General features: G+C 43.7%; 1 protein-coding gene and 1 non-coding gene across 2 annotated transcripts in view; one reads left to right on the top strand and one right to left on the bottom strand.

Annotated features, from left to right (window-relative positions):
- The window catches only part of LOC126101515 (arp2/3 complex-activating protein rickA-like), a 65,065-nt gene extending 44,551 nt beyond the window's left edge, over nucleotides 1-20,514 (top strand). Inside the window, exon 2 of the mRNA XM_049912158.1 lies at nucleotides 19,901-20,514. Coding sequence (XP_049768115.1) covers nucleotides 19,901-20,514 — 614 coding nt within the window. The remainder of the gene's footprint in view (nucleotides 1-19,900) is intronic.
- Trnat-ugu (transfer RNA threonine (anticodon UGU)) lies at nucleotides 18,613-18,687 on the bottom strand. Its single transcript has one exon. It is a non-coding gene; the product is annotated as a tRNA-Thr (tRNA).
- Nucleotides 20,515-20,724: the final 210 nt, after the last annotated feature.

Below are 20,724 nucleotides of genomic sequence, written 5' to 3'. Positions count from 1 at the left end.
AAGGTGGATATACACTGTACTAGTGCCGGCATTGTGCATGCTCTGCTGCCTGTGTCCATGTGCCTGTGGTTCTGTCAGTGTGATCATGTGATGTATCTGACCCCAGGAATGTGTCAATAAAGTTTCCCATTCCTGGGACAATGAATTCACGGTGTTCTTATTTCAATTTCCAGGAGTGTATTTTTCACATTCAGTTCTTGGTTGTTTCTTCCATTATTAAAATTCTTCTTGTAATTCATCAGATTTGTTTCTACTCCTCTTAGCTTTTTTAACAAACTCTGGGTATTATTTCGAAAACATTTGCTAAGAATAAAACACATTATTGAAATTTATTTTTATATATTAATATTTATGATGGATTTATAAAAATTAATAATGTATTCTGCTTTTATACCTATAAAAAATAGCAGCCACATGTATCCATTTAGTGTCTCTACTAGCCTATGAACAATCAGTATAATGTAGACCAAATTATTCTAATTTTGCATATTTTCATATATAATCAAGAACTTCTATAAATTCATTTGTTTGTTCAGGTGAAACAGCATGATCATGGGCTAACAGATATATTGTGTAATCTTTTAAAATGCTCATTTAATAATGAAAAGCATTGAATTATTTGGCATTGATCCAGTGATATAATTTCATCATTATTCTCATTTGAAGTAGATATGTACTCATTATTTTTATCTTCAACTTTCTTACACTTTTTTTTAGTTCTTGATATTTCAGTTGATCTAACCTTTTTGAATAAACATACAAGTGCTTATGCAAATCCATTTAACCATCCTCTAGCTATGATGTAACTGTCAGCTATTTGGTCCTATTATTGTACAGCAAATAGAATCTGGTAAAAGCTTACAATGTTTAGCATTAGGTTCTCTTCTGGAATTATTATTTGTATTAAGTCATCTGTTCTCAAAAAATAGATACAAAACATAGTCTTGGAAATGTGCTTGGATTTAGTAACCACATAATTGTAGGTGATAAAAAACTGTTGGTAACAATATTCCTAAAATTATTCCATTTGAGCTAATGAATATTAATTTTAATTTATCTGATGGAATATTTGTGAACCATACTGATAATTTTCACAGGGAAATATAATTATTGCCTCATTCAAGCCTAATGCTAAATTTGGTGGACCACTAATTCATGTACCACGTTATCCAGTTAATATTCATATTTTTTATGTTATACAGGGTTTATAAATTACTGTAACTGATGAAAATGATAATGTAATTGACTTAAGTGGAGCTTGTGTAACAATTATTTCAGAAATATCTTATTACAATTTTTTGTGTTTGATAAATAATGAAGAAAATAGAGATCTAGCAGTTCTACTCATTCCCCGTGAATGAAAAAAGTAAAAATAATCTGAATGCCTCGTACATGGATACTGAGATTAACATAAATATTTGTGGTGAGTGGGTATCTCCTAAGTATGCTCAGTTGTACATGAGCTTTAGGATTGGTAGAGCTGATGGATCAGATTACCCAACATATGATGAAAAAATCCAATAAGAATTATTGATAATTATGTGAGAAAACTATTTGATTTCGCACCCATAAAGAAAGGAAACAATATTCTATCTAGACTCTAATATCCTTTTATTTCATCATCAGTTTTCTTACATTTAACTTCATCTTGTGTTGATAAAATAAGTGTGGAAGGACATATTCTTAATCACCTAAAAGAAAGAGGAAGAAAAATGAAGTTCTTTATCAATTTGGATGCTTGTTGGTTTTTTAGGGACTGTAAAGAAATTTTCTGGGAAGCGGATCGTACTGTAATTTTTACTTCGAGTTCAAGTGCTGGACATTGTATTCTACAGTGGGGTCATTACAGTGGTGCTGGAATTTAAAAGACGAAAATGAAGGGAAAATTATAATAGAATGTATGGAAATTCGTGTGGCTACTATTAAATATAAACCGAATTATGAGGAAATATATTAAATATATTAAAAAATCGTAAAGTTCCTGTATCTTTTTACGAACTTCAACCAGTTGAGGCAGCAGGATTAACTGGAAAGAATAGTTTTGGTCTAGATAATACGGATTAATATAATTCAGTAGAGTTTGATATGCCTTACTTTACTTTTGTTGTGTTTCAAGCTAATAAAAAAAATAGATGACTGATTTTTCATTATGTGATTATGTCAATCTTCAAAATGTTTATATTACAAATCGAAGGAATGAAATATTGCCTCAAGAAATGTGGAACTTGGATCCATCAACCAATTATCTGAAGGCATATGCTGCATTTCATGATTTTAAACTAGATACACAGTCGATGGGTAATGTAGATATAAGTCTATTTAATTTTATAATTATCCTAGCTGTATGATTAACATGACTTGCAGAAAGAATATTGTTGATGTTCAGAAGACTAGTATGAAATTATGTGCAACATCCAATGGTGTACAAAACGAAGAGTAAGAAAAATGAGGTGTTTTATCCATTTGCAATGCTTGTTTGTTTTTTAGGGACTGTAAAGAAACTTTATAGGAAGGGGACCTTACTGTAATTATGTATGGAAAGAAGAATCTCACATTTAATGCACCAGACAGAATATTAATTTTTTATACTGAAAAAGTGAGTATCTAATGATATCCTATTTTATTCATTGTTATTTTTCTGAATAGCACTTTTTATGTAGATTATGTTAGAATTTGAATTTTTAAAATCTGTTTAGAATTAGGTGAGAAATAAACAAAAATCGATCTATTTAACTGCCTGGGTGGTAGCTGTTATGCAGATGTTCTACCTCTAGGAGATCTCTCAGCTAAGTATGCTGGACATGGCTGATAATCATGCCTTTCGCTTCACTCTGCCTCCTTATCATCATCTCGCTCACACAGTGGCTCTCTCTTTGTCATGCAGTCGTATTCACCGTATTGGCAGACAATATTAGTGGTTTAAACTTGGAGTTATACTGCTAGTTAAGTGGTTTACCATCGTTGTCGTAATGGATAAAACGAATTTGAAAAAGATAATATGTACCACATATTTCTGGCAACACAATGGTTGTAAACAATTTTCCCCCTTTTTTGAAAATGGAATTCATAGTTCAGACTTCGAACTTATGCTATTTATGTCGTTGCTATCGTTTTTAATGTGTGCTGCTTGAGGTATGAATTTTAAAGTAACATTTTTTATCTTCTGCAGATAGCCCAGTGCCAAGGTCAGTGGATTGAAATCATGAAATAATTTTATGGTTAGAATACTGCTCAAATACTAAGCATTTTTTAAAAATCCTGGGAAGTGTAGCCCAGGATTTGTCCATACAAGACAGGTAGTTTTGATGAAGTAGAAAATTTTCAACTAAAATATTTATTCATTATGTTAACATTCTTGCTAACGATTTTAATCATTTGAAGAAGACAGTATCAGGAGTGGAAAAGTTTAAAAAAATGATATTGATTTTCATAACCTGTAATTTTTAAAAATTGATGTGGATTTATATAGTAGTAGTAGTAGTAGTAGTAGTAGTAGTAGTAGTAGCAGTAGTTGAAGTGGGTACATTCAATCCAATGGGTGTGTTTTTATTGCACATCTTTTTTTGATGAATCAGTTAAATTAATTTTATTTATGAAAATTATATATTTATGGAAATTAAAATAAAATTATCTAAGAATCAAAATAAAATTAATAATTTAATTCATATTAAATTAATTCGTTTAAAAAGGGTGTGCAATAAAAACTTGCCAATTGCTCTCGACATATACTTACTACTAGCCGGGAAACAGTTGTCAGTTCGGATACTTTTAACAACTGTTGTGCCTGTGTCATGTTGTATGGCTACACCTTTCCATGTTGACACATCAGGCAGTCCACATTGATACACTGGCAAGTTAGACAAATACGCTTCCTGGTTGCTGAGGAACACATCTAAATGTGGTAGCTCCTGTCTTCCATTCTGTAATGTCTCCACATCGATCCACGTTCCTGTGTTGATTCTTTACAGCAGCCAACTGGCACTTACTCGTACACAGCACTTCACTGGCAGCAATGGGAAGGACACGTGACTGCCCAGTAGCAGTTCTGCAGTGCTCCAAAATCACCAGTGTGCTATTTTAAGGAAGGTGACCAATATTTGGCATGGTAAACATCATTCACCTTACGCTCAATTCACACAGAAATGGCATGGCGCGGACGCGTGGAGGTGGTGAGTCGGGTTTGTGGCCCGTGAGGGACGTGACAAGTTCACAGTGAAGTGGCGCTATCAGAGAGACGCGGGATGGTCGTGCTACCAATGTATCAGGATATATCATCTTTGATGAACTTGATCTTTTTTAAGGGGCTCCGGAACGCCCTATACTTGCAATGTTAAAATAACGCTTATAAATTACATCTTTCCTCACAAAGTATTTGAGGTAGGAAGTTGAACTTTTTACGGATTATTTATTGGAATATGGGCTACAACTTAACACAGGGATTTTACAAAATTTTAGTTCAGTTATTAAAGATGTTTTTTTTCAATTGTAATGAAAATTCACAACATTTTTTGCAATTTTTTATTTATATATTCAAAAATATACAGTTTTTTGGATAAAGGCTGTGTTAAATTATGCAGAAGGTACTGTGTAACATTTACTGAAAGTTTGAAACAAATACGTTTGGAAGATCCTTAGAAAACATGTAATTAGTATGAGAAAATAAAAGTTTTGGGAATCGAGCGACATAGATTGGATTAACTTTTTAGTGCATTCCAGGTCCATAGGATGGATTATCTTCATCCTCTGCAAACTCCTCCTCCAGCTTCCTCTTGTTCCTCCTCCTGTTTACTCTTGCTTGTATTTCTAGACTCTTTACAGCCCTGTCTGCAGCCCCAAGACGTTTCTTGTCTAAAGCAAGCATCGCTCGTACCATGTTAGAACCTATCTTCATTCCCATATCTCTAAATACCTTGCACCTTACAATGTTGCCATCATTGAAAGTCGCAACAGCAACTTTACTTTTACTAATTATTATACTTCAACAAAACAGAGACTCAAGAAACAGAATTAATTACGAATATTTTCGAGATAACAACAGAGTAAATAAATATGAAACAATCGACAATCACACCAGCGATATATATTGAACCATCACAGGTTAGCCACAACACATACTTTATCTTCTCACATCACTAAAATGTACCTGATGAACACGGACGTTAATAATAACACCATTTGACAGCAGTATAACAGCGCCACAGTGGGTCACGCCCATGTAGAACACATTTCAAAAAAAATTTAAAAATAGTTGTAGTCTTCGGAATTGAATAAATTATATATCTATTAAAAGGTAATAGTCTGCAGATTCAGAAAACGCAAAAAAGTAAAAATTAAACTTTTCATGATTTTGAGCCTTTCCGGAGCCCCTTAACTCGTAAATGTTGAGCAGCGATCCGTTATGGTTGGAAAAAAGGGAAGAAGTATGGCGCAATTATCACCAAAGTGTTTCTATGTCCGTTAAATAAAGTGAAGTACAGAATTCAGAAAAAAAGCAAAGAAACGGGAATTATGATCAAAACTTACCGATCTTACCTATGATTTTCTTTTGAACATATGCCAAAATATTGCTGACTTTGCGAGAGATGTTCGATATATTAGAACACATTTTCAAAATATAATCGTTTGTAAACATTTCACTCCTACAGACCCCAAAATCCTCGATACCGGGCATTGTTTCCAACTATGTGATAGAGATTTTGTCTTTATAGAGAGGAACAAAGTATCCTTTTACCCAGGTCGCTGGATTCCAGTCAGTGCCAACGGAAGGACAAGGGATTTCTTCTGTGCAAGATGTAGTCAGAGGATTTCAGGGATCTTAGGGCACTAGACCACGTGTTTCACAGAGGCTCATTCAAAATGGCTAATTATGTCTGGCAACACATTTCACCAGACTACCGAACTGTAGTAAGGGAAAGAAAATGTCATAACGTCAGGCAACAGTGGATTTGTAAAAGCATTGCAAAGAAGCCGACAGGTGCTGCGAAAAGAAGTCTGCCGCTAGATAAATTAGTTTTCCGTATGTTGTGTGATAAAATTCCGCCAGTAAAAGTGTCAAGAAGAAGAAAGCGTTACTTGACATATGACAGTACATCCCAGCTGAGAAACAGAATTTCTGTGTGCAAGTACCTAGTGAATTGTGGACTTTCACATCTGAATGGCAATACCCATTGACTGAGGACTTAAAAATGTGATGTTTAGTTTAAGTGCAATACGAATAATGTTAATTTCTTTCGGTGTCTTCTGCTGCTCCTTATGCAGATTTGTGTTGCAGTAAACGTTGTGTGTTTTGCACTGTGTTGTACTTTTATCAAAACAGGATTCCTGCAATAAATAAGGAAGAGAAGCCAGAGTGTTTTATCTCACACAGAATGCCTGCACCATGGAAGCCCAAATCGGTAATCATAAAATAGGTGAGCATAAAGCCGCGCGGTTTGAAGCGGCACGTCATGCATTGCGCGGCCACTCCCGCCGGAGATTCGAGACCTCCCTTGGGCATTGGTGTGAGTGTTGTCCTTCGCCTAAGTTAAAGGGGAGTTGGAACGCCCATTCCCAACAATGTTAAATTTAGTGACTTGGCTTCCCTGTATTTCAGGAACCACTGTAGCCATTGACATGAAACTTTTACAGGACATTAAACTGTATGTTCTGAGTCTACTGAACTACAATAATTGCGTTTCAGCCACTGCTTTCGGAAATACAATTTTTTTACTACACGGTTAAAATTTTGTGTACTTTCATGTACGTTATCCTAAATAATTTTAATTATACATAACATTATGTTCTTCTTCTAGTTCAGTAGACTCAGGATATGTATGTTACTACTCCCTGAAAATTTGTATACTCTACTCGAAGTGGTTTCTGACATATGTTACCATCATTAAAAGCAATAACAGCATCACTGACCTCCCCCCCCCCACTTCAGCGTCTTTATTCCAACAAAAATTTTTTTTGGTAAGCGAATATGATTATTGAACAACTCATTGGCATTTTGAGTCTGACCATGCAAACACTTCTTCAGTAATTCAGGATTGCCAGGTCTCTGTAAACAGGTTTTATGATTTCCAGGACTGCGGCTGGGATAGAATGTTTATGGCTGTAAGAACTGTTTGAGTACTGGGCATTGCGGTAATTGCAGAATGAATCATGTCCAGGAAGGCAAAGATGGTGTACTGGTTTTTCATCAGTTGACAGTCTGTGGAACAAGGTAGCCCATACGGCCTGCTTCATTTTCAACAGGTCCACAGTATTATTTCTAATTCCCATCCCATAATACTGCTGTAGTTTATCAATCATTTTGTCTGTCAGCCTGCCTCTTATGGTTTTAACATCATAAAGTTTCCTGTCTCTCAAATTTTGTTTCAACTTCCTCAGCCTGGTTGTAAGTAGGCTGTTTAGGTTTTTATGCTGATAACGTCACGTAGCGCTCTGTATGAAAATCGCTGGCTGTGCTGTGTGCAGTCTGTGGCTAGTTTGCATTGTTGTCTGCCATTGTAGTGTTGGGCGGCTGGATGTTAACAGCGCGTAGCGTTGCGCAGTTGGAGGTGAGCCACCAGCAGTGGTGGATGTGGGGAAAGAGATGGCAGAATTTTAAGAGCGGACGATCTGGACGTGTGTCCGCCAGAAAGAGTAAATTTATAATACTGGATATCATGAACTGATATATATAATGGTGGCCATGCGACTGGTCCACCGCGACCAATCCAGCGGCCGGGAAAGGTTGCCCGCAGATGTGTCTCACTAGTCCGCTGAAATGGTCAGGGTCTCCGACGCGCTGGAATCGAATGCGGCAACGAATAGACAAGGAAAATCATTCAGAATGTTCGGCAGAACCTCTCGCAGGACTACGAGATACTTGCGTCCATCAAGTTGGTCCGGGAGAATGAACGGCCCAATTAAATGGCCTCCGATGATGCCAGACCATACGTGACCGTAACACCTTCTCGTGGCGTTTACGACCCCCATTTCCTATGTTATTACCAATGCTTGCTGCATCCCCCATGAGCCATATCAGTTTGTGAACATTCTTTTATCACCCCGTATATGGCTAACTCCGCTGCTGGATTTGCGATTGTCGATCTGTGGTTTTAAAATGAAAATAACGGTTAATGCATGGAAACTTCCTCGTAGATTAAAACTGTGTGCCGGACCGAGACACGAACTCGGGACCTTTGCCTTTCGCGGTCAAGTGCTCTCCCAACTGAGCTACCGAAGCACGACTTACGACCGGTCTTTCACAGCTGCAGTTCTGCCAGTACCTCGTCTCCTATCTTCCAAACTTCGCAGCTCTTCCTGCGAACCTTGCAGAACTAGTAGTCGTGGAAGAAAGGATATTTCGGAGACGTGGCTTAGCCACAGCCTGGGGGATGCTTCCAGAATGAGATTTTCACTCTTCAGCGGAGTGTGCGCTGATATGAAACTTCTTGGCAAATTAAAACCGTGTGCCGGACCGAGACTCGAACTCGGAACCTTTGACTTTCGCGGGCAAGTGCTCTACCAACTGAGCACAGGTCGTGATTCATGCTTGGGTAGCTCAGCTGGTTGCCGGTACGGTAGCTCAGCGTGTTCGGTCAGAGGGTTAGCAGCCCTCTGTAATAAAAAAACTGAGCTAATCGATCAACAACGAACTTAAACGGATGTGTTACGACGTCCGCCCCGAGCAGATGCAACAAACAAAAGCGAAGAAAATGAGATTAAAAAAAAAATGTGGTAGAGCACTTGCCCGTGAAAGGCAAAGGTCCCGATTTCGAGTCTCGGTCGGGCACACATTTTTAATCTGCCAGGAAGTTTCATGTTAGTCCTCACTCCGATGCAGAGTTAAAATATGATTCTGGGGTTAATGTACTGTTAAGTTAAAATGTGATTGTAACTGAATTCATAAACCACATACGAAAGAGAATCCCGAGCCACAAATTTGCATAGCGTGCGGTCTTGACATAAAGCGTGACGCGTCATAGCTCACTGTGGCCAAAGGGCGAAAACTGTCATTCATTTACCTGCTACAGGAAAGTGGTATCGGTCTCCTTCCGCCATTCAAAACAATTTCAATACGTTAGCTATATTTCATACGCAGCAATCTAGGACCTGAAACGCGCCATACGTAAACTGGCCAGCGACTACAGTCTTTACACACAGCCGAGGGCCCGTAAGTTACACACACACACACACACACACACACACACACACACACACACACACATACACACATCTGCATCTGTAAATGAAACCAGTTCACTATCAAGCTGTGACGCCGGACTATAAGAGGCCGAAAAAAATATTTATTTTACCGAACAGTTTCATCAAGATCAAATGGGAAAGACTGTCTAGCAGAGAACGTCTACGAATCCAAAAGCAGACTTACATTTTTTTATGCCAACAGTAAATGTTTTACTGAGATACTAACTACAGAAACGGATGCAGCTTTGCTTCATGTACGTAAAACGATGTTTTTAGGCACTTTGGATGACTTCAAATTTATGAAAACAACGTCTCCTCCAAGCGTCGAGCGGGCGCGCTGCTGATGATTACAAACAGACGTGGCGCGGACCAGCAAGCGACGCGCCTCCGCCACGCCACCTCTGGTCCACTGCTTCAGTGACATGGAGATGACTTGGAACAACGCCACGCCCATCCCCCCTCCCCTTTCAACACCCCACCCATCCAAATGTCCGTGCCACGTCACTTTTGTGTGAAATGGCCCTTACACACACACACACACACACACACACACACACACACACAGGTAAGCAATAATATTTGCATCTCCAGTTCCGGTACGTAGCGAACCTGATTCCAAATAAGACATATTCAAAGGTATAAGTTTGTTTGGATCTGGATTCCTGCATTCATTGTCCACAGGGTGTCCTCCTGAAGAACCATCAGACTCAGATTCATGATCACTTGGGACGAACTCACCCAAGTGAGCATCAGTGGCATCTTCTGACTCACCGAAGATCAATCATTGATAATCAACGTCAACATCTGTAAAAGGCCTGTTGTATCAAGCAAATGTTCAAATATGTGTGAAATCTTATGGGACTAACTGCTAAGGTCATCTGTCGCTAAGCTTACACACTACTTAACCTAAATTAAGGACAAACACACACACCCGTGGCCGAGGGACGACTCGAACCTCCGCTGGGACCAGCCGCACAGTCCATGACTGCAGCGCCTCAGCCGGCCGGAATGGCCGAGCGGTTCTAGGCGCTACAGTCTGAAACCGCGCGACCGCTACGGTCGCAGGTTCGAATCCTGCTTCGGGCATGGATGTGTGTGATGTCCTTAGGTTAGTTACGTTTAAGTAGTTCTAAGTTCTAGGGGACTGAATACCTCAGCAGTTAAGTCCCATAGTGCTCAGAGCCATTTGAACCTTTTTTTTTTTTGGAGCGCCTGAGACCGCTCGGCTAATCCCGCGCGGCCTGTTGTATCATTTTCGCGAAGTTGTTCTGCTGTAAAACATTATTCCCTTGTGTCTGGCATTGCGGTAAAATAAAAACCAGTGGCAAGCATTTCCGAAACGGCTATATTTGTAAGCTGTTCTTCGCGTCCCACTGTGGTTAAGCTATACCGTGCAAGGAAAAATGACGGTATCTAAAGTCGGCCCCGAGGCAACTGTGGTGCAGCACGGGCCATAAATAACAGGAGTGAACGCCGATTGTGGAGATGTGTACGGGTGTATAGAGGTGCAGTTACACTCCTGGAAATGGAAAAAAGAACACATTGACACCGGTGTGTCAGACCCACCATACTTGCTCCGGACACTGCGAGAGGGCTGTACAAGCAATGATCACACGCACGGCACAGCGGACACACCAGGCCGTCGAATGGCGCTAGCTGCGCAGCATTTGTGCACCGCCGCCGTCAGTGTCAGCCAGTTTGCCGTGGCATACGGAGCTCCATCGCAGTCTTTAACACTGGTAGCATGCCGCGACAGCGTGGACGTGAACCGTATGTGCAGTTGACGGACTTTGAGCGAGGGCGTATAGTGGGCATGCGGGAGGCCGGGTGGACGTACCGCCGAATTGCTCAACACGTGGGGCGTGAGGTCTCAACAGTACATCGATGTTGTCGCCAGTGGTCGGCGGAAGGTGCACGTGCCCGTCGACCTGGGACCGGACCGTAGCGACGCACGGATGCACGCCAAGACCGTAGGATCCTACGCAGTGCCGTAGGGGACCGCACCGCCACTTCCCAGCAAATTAGGGACACTGTTGCTCCTGGGATATCGGCGAGGACCATTCGCAACCGTCTCCATGAAGCTGGGCTACGGTCCCGCACACCGTTAGGCCGTCTTCCGCTCACGCCCCAACATCGTGCAGCCCGCCTCCAGTGGTGTCGCGACAGGCGTGAATGGAGGGACGAATGGAGACGTGTCGTCTTCAGCGATGAGAGTCGCTTCTGCCTTGGTGCCAATGATGGTCGTATGCGTGTTTGGCGCCGTGCAGGTGAGCGCCACAATCAGGACTGCATACGACCGAGGCACACAGGGCCAACACCCGACATCATGGTGTGGGGAGCGATCTCCTACACTGGCCGTACACCACTGGTGATCGTCGAGGGGACACTGAATAGTGCACGGTACATCCAAACCGTCATCGAACCCATCGTTCTACCATTCCTAGACCGGCAAGGGAACTTGCTGTTCCAACAGGACAATGAACGTCCGCATGTATCCCGTGCCACCCAACGTGCTCTAGAAGGTGTAAGTCAACTACCCTGGCCAGCAAGATCTCCGGATCTGTCCCCCATTGAGCATGTTTGGGACTGGATGAAGCGTCGTCTCACGCGGTCTGCACGTCCAGCACGAACGCTGGTCCAACTGAGGCGCCAGGTGGAAATGGCATGGCAAGCCGTTCCACAGGACTACATCCAGCATCTCTACGATCGTCTCCATGGGAGAATAGCAGCCTGCATTGCTGCGAAAGGTGGATATACACTGTACTAGTGCCGACATTGTGCATGCTCTGTTGCCTGTGTCTATGAGCCTGTGGTTCTGTCAGTGTGATCATGTGATGTATCTGACCCCAGGAATGTGTCAATAAAGTTTCCCCTTCCTGGGACAATGAATTCACGGTGTTCTTATTTCAATTTCCAGGAGTGTATTTGGCAACTGACCGCCCAGGTGAACCGAGCGGCTGCCAACCGTGTCTCCTCAACGACTGTTCAGCGAACGTTGCTGCGTCTGGGCCTGTGCATCAGGCGGCAGGTTCACGCACTTACGCTGACTGCGGTTCGTCGGACACGAAGATTGGAATCCGCACACCAGTACCGCAGCTGGACGCCTACTGAGCAGTGGCAGGTGGCCTCTTCAGGTCAACTGCGAGGTGTGCTACGTTGGACAGACGGCTGTTGACACGCACAGCGTGAATCATGTGAAAGAAAGCACCCTGCAATAATCGTCGGAAGGCTCCAGGCCGGAGAAGAGAGTGTTATAGTCTGCAGAATCTTTTCGTGGGTCTCCCTGGGTGGTTTCGTCATTGTTGAAGGCAAAATGGATCAGCATAGCAGCTATCCTGGGGGACCACGGCCACCCCCACATGCAGTTTGTTTTCCCCCATCAAGGTGGTATCTACCAGCAGGACAATGCAACCTGTCACACAGCTCGCATTGTGCGTGCGTGGTTCGATGAGCACCAGTATGAGTTCACCGTACTCCTCTGGCCACCAAACTCTTCGGATTTGAACCTAATCGAGGGTCTGTTGGACCACCTCGATCGGGCTGTACACGCTGTGGATCCTCAAGAGAGAAACGTAGCGCAACTGGTCACAGCACTGGAATTGGCGTGTCTCTACATTCCTGTCGGTACTTTCCACAACCTCACCGACTCTCTTGCTGCACATCTTGCAGCAGTGCGGTGTGCGTACTGTGAGGCCTTCAGTACACACACCATCAGATTATCTGACTTTTCGCTCTAACGAAGTAGGCGAGTGTCAGCAATAAGTCTCGTGGTCTTATCGTGGCGTGTTTATCTTCTGCCGTTAGTTCAGATGATAGCAGTGCCACTTGCACACAGATTGACGGTGACCAACTTTAAACAGAACTTGATTAATTTTCACACACATTTATTAAAACAAGCATAAAAATTACTTAACTTGGTTCTGGATGCTATTTACAATTGACAATCTGAAGTTCCTTTGGTATTGGTACGTTAATCTTCTTCTCACATATATCTCTGATACTTGACAAAAGTGTCAATACATTTATCTTCATGGCTATGTACAGGAATGTGGCAATCTTGTTAGGCGCAGACTGAAACTTGACTATAGACTGGTACAGACAAATGTAGAAGTCGTACAGACTGGTACAGAGTAATGCAGACTGGTACTGACTGGTGCAGACAAATGCAGACTGACTAATCGGAGGTCTGTACACTCGTTATAATACCACGCGCGTTCATGTATCACTGCACGAGTGTGATCCACGAGGAGAAAAGGTTCTACGTTAGCAGCAATCTCACTGGCTGCGTTACATATTAGTACGCGGATCGGCGGAAGCTGAATTTTGTCCGTCTTTATGGCAGCGCCATCTCGTAGTGCGGAGACGGACGAGCGCTGCACCTGCGCTGTTGTGCTTAGCCGGGCGCGCTGTAGTGGGGAAGTTGTGTACGCGCTGACTACGCGAAACTGTGTACACAACAAGCAGTCTGTCGTTAGTCAGGCTTTCGACAGGTGGTCACATTTGTGGTGTCACCGCCAGACACCACACTTGCTAGGTGGTAGCCTTTTAATCGGCCGCGGTCCGGTAGTATACGTCGCACCCGCGTGTCGCCACTGTCAGTGATTGCAGACCGAGCGCCGCCACACGGCAGGTCTAGTGAGACGTCCTAGCACTCGCCCCAGTTGTACAGCCGACTTTGCTAGCGAAGCTACACTGACCAATACGCTCTCATTTGCCGAGACGATAGTTAGCATAGCCTTCAGCTACGTCATTTGCTACGACCTAGCAAGGCGCCATTACCAGTTTATATTGAGATTATATAATGTGTCAACAAGAGCGATGTTCACCAATTATGGAATAAAGTTAAGTATTACTTCAACTACGTACTTTATTTGCTATATTAATTACATTGTAATGTTCCAGACCTCACGCCAGTCTACGTGAGCTTAACGCGTGCCTTTCGGCATTCTCGCATAGTGACTTGGCTGTCTTGCCAAGTCACAACAACATTAATATAACTGGACAGTGTAAGATTAGTATGAGATTCAACGACACTTCACATGTACCGAGAAATAAACAGGGTGAAAATTTTAAGCTCACAAACCAGAATAACTCGAAAAATAAGCTTCACACGAAAAAATGTGTAGAATCCAAAGTTGATTATTTTCCCCAGGGGGACACCTGCTGGTGCCCGCCCCCCGAGCCCCCTGGGGGTGGGGCGGGAGTCAAGTTTAAAATTTCAAACGTGAACCCCCATTTTTTATTGCAGAATCAGATTCTACATAAAAACTACGTACATTTCGTCTTAAACATTTGGTTTTGTTCTGGGTAGTTGGCGCTGTAATTTAACAAAATCCATGTTATCATTGTTGCGTGGAAAATGGTTAAGGATGAAAAAAAAACTTATTTACTTCGTAAATTTTGATTCACTACAACTAAAACTCTCCCTCTCTCACCATAGGGTGGGGTTTGAGAGAGAGGAATTAGAGTTTAACAAAACTTATTCGAATCTGCGGAAAAAAATTAATATTTGGGTCAACATTTGTGAAACTCAGTCCTCTCTCTCAAACCCCACCCTATGGGGAGAGAGGGAGAGTTTTAGTTGTAGCGAATCAAAATTTACGAAGTAAATAAGTATTTTTTATTCATCCGTAACCATTTTCCACGCAAAAATGAGAACATGGATTCTCTTGAATTACAGCGCCAAGTACCCAGAATCAAAACAACTGTTTAAGACAAAATGTACGTAGTTTTTTTTTAATGAAGAATCTGATTCTGCAATATAAAATGGGGGTTCCCATTTGAAATTTTAAACTTGCCTCCCGCCCCACACCCAGGGGGCTGGGGTGGCGGGTTAATTTTAGCACCAGCAGATGTTCCCCTCGAAAATAATCATCTTTGGATTCTACATATTTTTTCGCGTGAAGCTCATTTTTCGAGTTATTCTGGTTTGTCAACTTAAAATTCACGCCCAGTATATTAAAAAACAAAAAGTCCTTGCGTTCCCAGAGAACCCATCAGCATGGCGAAGAATTAAGGGAAGTTAAGATATTCGTCATATCTCGGAGGAGGTGCTCCAGCTCCACGTCGCACGGTTTCATTCAATGAACCTTTGACAAACTTCCTATTGGCTTCTGTCTCGGGTTCTTCGGCCGACGTTTATCTAATAATTTTTCTGACGTTTCGCCAGCACGAGTGGCTGGCATTGTCAAAGCTTCACCCTCCATTTCCGGTGGTGAACTGGAGCCGAGCTCGCGGGTGCAGACTATATGTACCTGGCGCGCCAACGTCCGAGGGCGGTTCTCCTCTTGCTACCTGCGACGGTCGTTCGCTGCAGTACGGGAAGCCAGGATCCGTTTACCTTAAGACTTTCCTCTTTCTTGTTCAAACTGTTCGCGTGTTTTTGTATTTCTGCAGCGAACGACCGTCGCAGGTAGCAAGAGGAGAACCGCACCGGAAATGACCGCGGAGAAGCCCTCGGACGTTGGCGCGCCAGGTACATATAGTCTGCGGCCGCGAGCTCGAGCCGGGCGGTAACATTGCCCTATATGCAGATGACACTGCATTATACCACAGTGGCAGAAACATCAACTATCTAGCCTACCGCCTACAACGACACCTAGACAAAGTGACAAAGTGGTGCAATCTGTGGAAAATAAAAATCAACGCTGACAAATGCCAGACTATATTATTCAGCCACAAAATCAAACGCCCCATAGTGAACATCACGCACGACGACCAGGTACTACCCTGGAAAGAAGTAGTTCCCTACCTCGGGCTAAAACTGGATAAAAATCTGACATTTACGCACCACATCAAAGAGGCCAGAAACAAGGGCTCTGCCCGGCTCTTTCAGCTATACCCACTCCTTAAAGGCAGGGGACTCACAGTACCTGCCAAACTCAAAATTTGGAAAACGATCATCCTCCCAGCCATGCTCTACGGTTCAGAAGCGTGGAGTATGGCAGCAGACACCAATCTCAAACAGTTGGAAATCATCCAAAACAAAGCCTTCCGAATCGTTGCAGACGCTCTGTGGTTCTCGAGCAATGAGGAGATCAGAGCAATGTTAGGTCAGCCCTCATTCTATCATATCATAAAACAAAAATCATTAAAATTCTACGAATAATCCAACGCATCACCACACCAACTCATCAACTCTCTGGGAAGGGACGAAAACCCTGACCAGAGAGCACCAATCACCACAATTCATCGCCAATTCAGGCGTTAGTCATATGAACCCATACGCAAACATACACTTACATCATAATCACCGCCGTCTCCACTAACATCATCATCGCCGCCGCCTCCACTAACATCATCTACCAAGGGGAGAAGCGACCCCTAACCATTACCGTATAACCCCCGAATCCGCACCACCAAGGACCAATTCGTAAGACAGAGCGTTTTCAAGGACGCTGGCTCTTCAAACACATCATGGGTATAGACCCAGCCATTTCACTTTTCGGCTCCAGTTCACCACCGGCAATGGAGGGTGAAGCTTTGACAATGCCAGTCACTCGTGCTGGCGAAACGTCAGAAAAATCATTAGATGAACGTCGGCCGAAGAACCCGAGACAGAAGCCAATAGGCAGTTTGTCAACAAATGGCCACGAAAGCCTCAACAATTTTGCAATGAACCTTTGTTTGTGGCTAGATTGCGCTGACAGGCGCTTCCATCGAACTGACTCGCGGAGCATAACACTGTTTGACTGAAGTACCACTTTGCTGTGCACGGCGGCCTCATCGTACTCTCTCCACTGTGCAGAATTCGAGACCTTAACAGCACTGTCAGTATTGTTTAAGCCACGGCGCAATTACGCGTAAACGCGCGCTCAGCACGTTTTGGTGCGTAGTGTATTGGTTTTCGACGTCGTATGCGCGGACGATTTACTCACACTGCTACACCAAAAATGTGGAAATTGCTGTGCATCGAGAGCACACACCTTAAAATAATTGCAAAAAAGTGGAACCGAGGCTAATGATACTCATTCCAATAATCTGCGTGAATAGCTACTGTTCAAAGATGCGATAATCGAGCAGTTTCCCACCAAGCGCTGGTATTTTCCTCGCCGCCTTTAAAAAACGGCGAGCCCATAACACTGATTTTTTGTTGTTGTTGTTGTGGTTAGTTTGCCAGAACTAGGGATAATGACAAAAAACTTCTAGGTAATAGAGAATAAGTAAAATTTAACAAATTGGAGACAATATTAGGCAAATATTTCCTTCACTATAATTTTTCATTATCTCTGCACTTAAGAAACTTGTACTATGCATAGGCAGTTGAAGAAGACAGCAATTTTACTGACGGTCCGCTTAGATTAATTTATTAAAAACAGTGTTCACACACAAGTCGTCGTGCTCATTGCTGACCGTCATGACCCCATTAAGCATCTTCATCCTGGACGGTTAGCAGCTTCTCTTAGAGCCTGCTGAAGAGGTAGACCAGAGATCATCTTGTTTTGATCAGTCCACTTGTTTGCTGCTCTTTCCCTCGGTCTGTTGCCCTCGATCTTTCCTTCCATAATTCTCTCTGGGTCTTCTCCATTTTTTCTCTCGTTATGGCCAAAGAACTGGAGAATTTTTTGGCTGACAAGAGGAGACAGGCGCGTGGAGATAATGAGCTGCTCAATTATGGACACATTTGTTGTTCTGACAGTCCATTTTACGCGCAGCGTCCTATGCCAGCACCAAAGCTCAAATACATCGATACTCTGCTTGTCTCTGGCTTTAAGGGTCCATGTCTCACAACCAAAAAAGAAGACGGGAAACACGAGTCTTTCAACAAACCGTACCTCTGTGGTGTTCGTTATTTTTTTGTTCTGCCAGATCCTGGTGAGCTGCTTCATAGCCACCCACTCTTGCCTAATCCGTCTTCTTATCTCATCTTCATAGCTTACTGTGTAAAAGATGGTTGATCCAAGATGGACGAAAGAATGAACTACTTCCAGTTTCTTTACACGACTGGTGAATTGAAACTGTACTCCTCGATCAGTTATCGTGAGTCTGGACTTGCTGAGATTGAGGTCCAATCCATAAGACAGGCTAATGTCTTTTACCTTTGTTAACTGCTCAGCAAGTTCAACTTCGCTGCTGGTAAAAGCACGGTGTCATCAGAAAATCGGAGGTTTTTGGTAGTTGTAGCACCAGGTGAGGTGCCTTTAATCCAACCATCACAAAAGTTTTAACTGATCTTAAATTAAAAAAAAAAGAACAAACAAAAAGCAGTCCATCATTATCCAGCTCAGTAGCAGTTTTCGTTAAATTCTCATAGCGCGCGATTTTACAAAACTGTTGTTAAAATGGTTCAAATGGCTCTGAGCACTATGGGACTTAACAGTTGAGGTCATCAGTCCCCTAGAACTTAGAACTACTTAAACCTATGAAATGATAATTAAATGGACACCCTAGCTGCAAACAGGCGTTGATGTACTTCATTGGGGACATGTTGAAAATGTGTGCCCCGACCGGGACTCGAACCCGGGACCTCCTGCTTACATGGCAGCCGCTCTAACCATCTGAGCCACCGCGGGCACAGAGGATAGTGCGTCTGCAGGGACTTATCCCTTGCACGCTCCCAATGAAGTACATCAACGCCTGTTTGCAGCTAGGGTGTCCATTTAATTATCATTTCATTTCTAGCAAAGCTGCATGGTCATCCACGGTAACTGTTCTTTCTGGAACAGATACTTCCGTCATATATAGTTAAAATATGGCTTCCCGGCCATTGACCTTCTTGTGCAATCGCACACGCTATGCCCGAACTCGTACGGGACTTGGTAGATTAATCTGCCACGAGTAATGAGTATGATGGGCAAACATCTATTAGGCGCACTACGAATGTAGTGGTGTGGACATGTTGGGAATGTGGATCTCACGAGGAGCGTGCAAGGGATAAGTTCCTGCAGACGCACTATCCTCTGTGCCCGCGGTGGTTCAGATGGATAGTCGGCTTTCAGCCGTGATACCGTGCGGACGGGCTCGGCGCGCCGGGCAGTGCTCCGCAGGTGTTGTTTTTTACCCGCTAGCGCGCGGTCGCGTCGTTGTATTGCCGTATAGTACCTGTACCGACCCGACATGGCGTTCTCATATCGAAAAGCTACAATCAAACTAACGTTCAACGCATCGTACACGAGACCGAATGCCCATGAAATTGAACGGTTTCTACGAGACATCATGCACATAGAACCGCAAGAACTGATAGGAATTCATCTGTCTATTGTAACCAGCACAGTGTACCTCAAACTGATTGACGAAGCGGCCTGCGACAGATTACTCCAACGATCTGCAAACGGCTTTCGCTTCTGACACGCAGACGGTAACGTGAGCGTGGTAGGAGTTGATCATGCTGGTCTGGGGGTGCGTACCGTGCGCATCTTTGAACTACCGTTCGAAGTTCCTGCCAATCTAGTCGTTGATGCGCTGCGGCCATACGGCACAGTTCTGAGCCACACAGAGGAGAAATGGGACACATTCGAAACGTACCCTGTCCTTAACGGGGTACGAAAAGTGCGCATAGAACTTAAGAAGCACGTTCCATCATATGTTTTCGTTGGTGGCTGCCGTGCAATTGTTATATATGATGGACAACCGAGGACCTGCTCGGGCTGCGGCCAGGAAGGCCATGTTAGAACTGAGTGTCTGCAGCGCCGCCTCGTTCAGGTGTCCCGCAATGAACTTCCCCAACGATACACTATGACCTCTCTCCCGCTAACATACGTGGAGGCGGCACGACATGATGTGATAGATGATCAAAACCTGCTACCTCCTCAAGCCGCTGCCAGCTCCGTTGGAGAGTCAGCGCCGTCGACGACGCCGCAGCCCAACGGTGCCGAGGTTCCTACAGCCTCTGCCCACAGCAGCGTCGTGGGCACCCAGCCACCGTCACTGTCGGGATCGGACACAGGGATTCCTAGCGACCGAGACTGTGTCGAGCCCCGCCCTCCAGTGGATGTCGAATCTCGGACCCGAAAGCAAAAATCACCCAAGCGACACAAGAAGAGGCGATTGTCAGCTGAAGAACAGGACAGGGATGTGAAGCCGGCGGAAGACATCGACTTCGTTGACTCGTCCACAATTGCAACGGACTCCAGTGGCATCATTCACCAGAAGGTGCATGAAGACAAGGAATACTCTCCTAAATCTGGTGGCCCAGAAAACGAGGCGCATTGCGTCGACTCCCAAAATGTGGGCTCCTGTGAAAGCGACCAGTCCCCAATGACATCACAATCGTCTCTTGGTGATTGGGCAGACGATATGGAAGCAGATGATGCTCAGCAAACATCGATATCTCCACCAGAGCCCATGGCTGACATTGAGCCCGGAGGGCTCTGCCAGTCAGGGACTCATACGGCACAGTAATGCACAGCATGCAGATGGATGGCTGTGTGGTGTGTGAGATCACTGTGGGCTTGCACCGGCACACTGCCTCCGCCACTTGATATGTCTCAGTCATACCGTGTGGGAACAGTCAATGTAAATGGTGTCCACTCAACTGTCAAGAACCGCATATTACACGACATGATCAGAACGGCAGACTTGGACATTGCCCTTCTTCAGGAGGTCCGTCCC

This window comes from Schistocerca cancellata, chromosome 9 (genome assembly GCF_023864275.1).
Source record: "Schistocerca cancellata isolate TAMUIC-IGC-003103 chromosome 9, iqSchCanc2.1, whole genome shotgun sequence".
Lineage (NCBI taxonomy): Eukaryota > Metazoa > Arthropoda > Insecta > Orthoptera > Acrididae > Schistocerca > Schistocerca cancellata.
The sequence above is the reverse complement of the archived record's forward strand: the minus strand, read 5'-3'. Positions and strand labels throughout refer to the sequence as shown.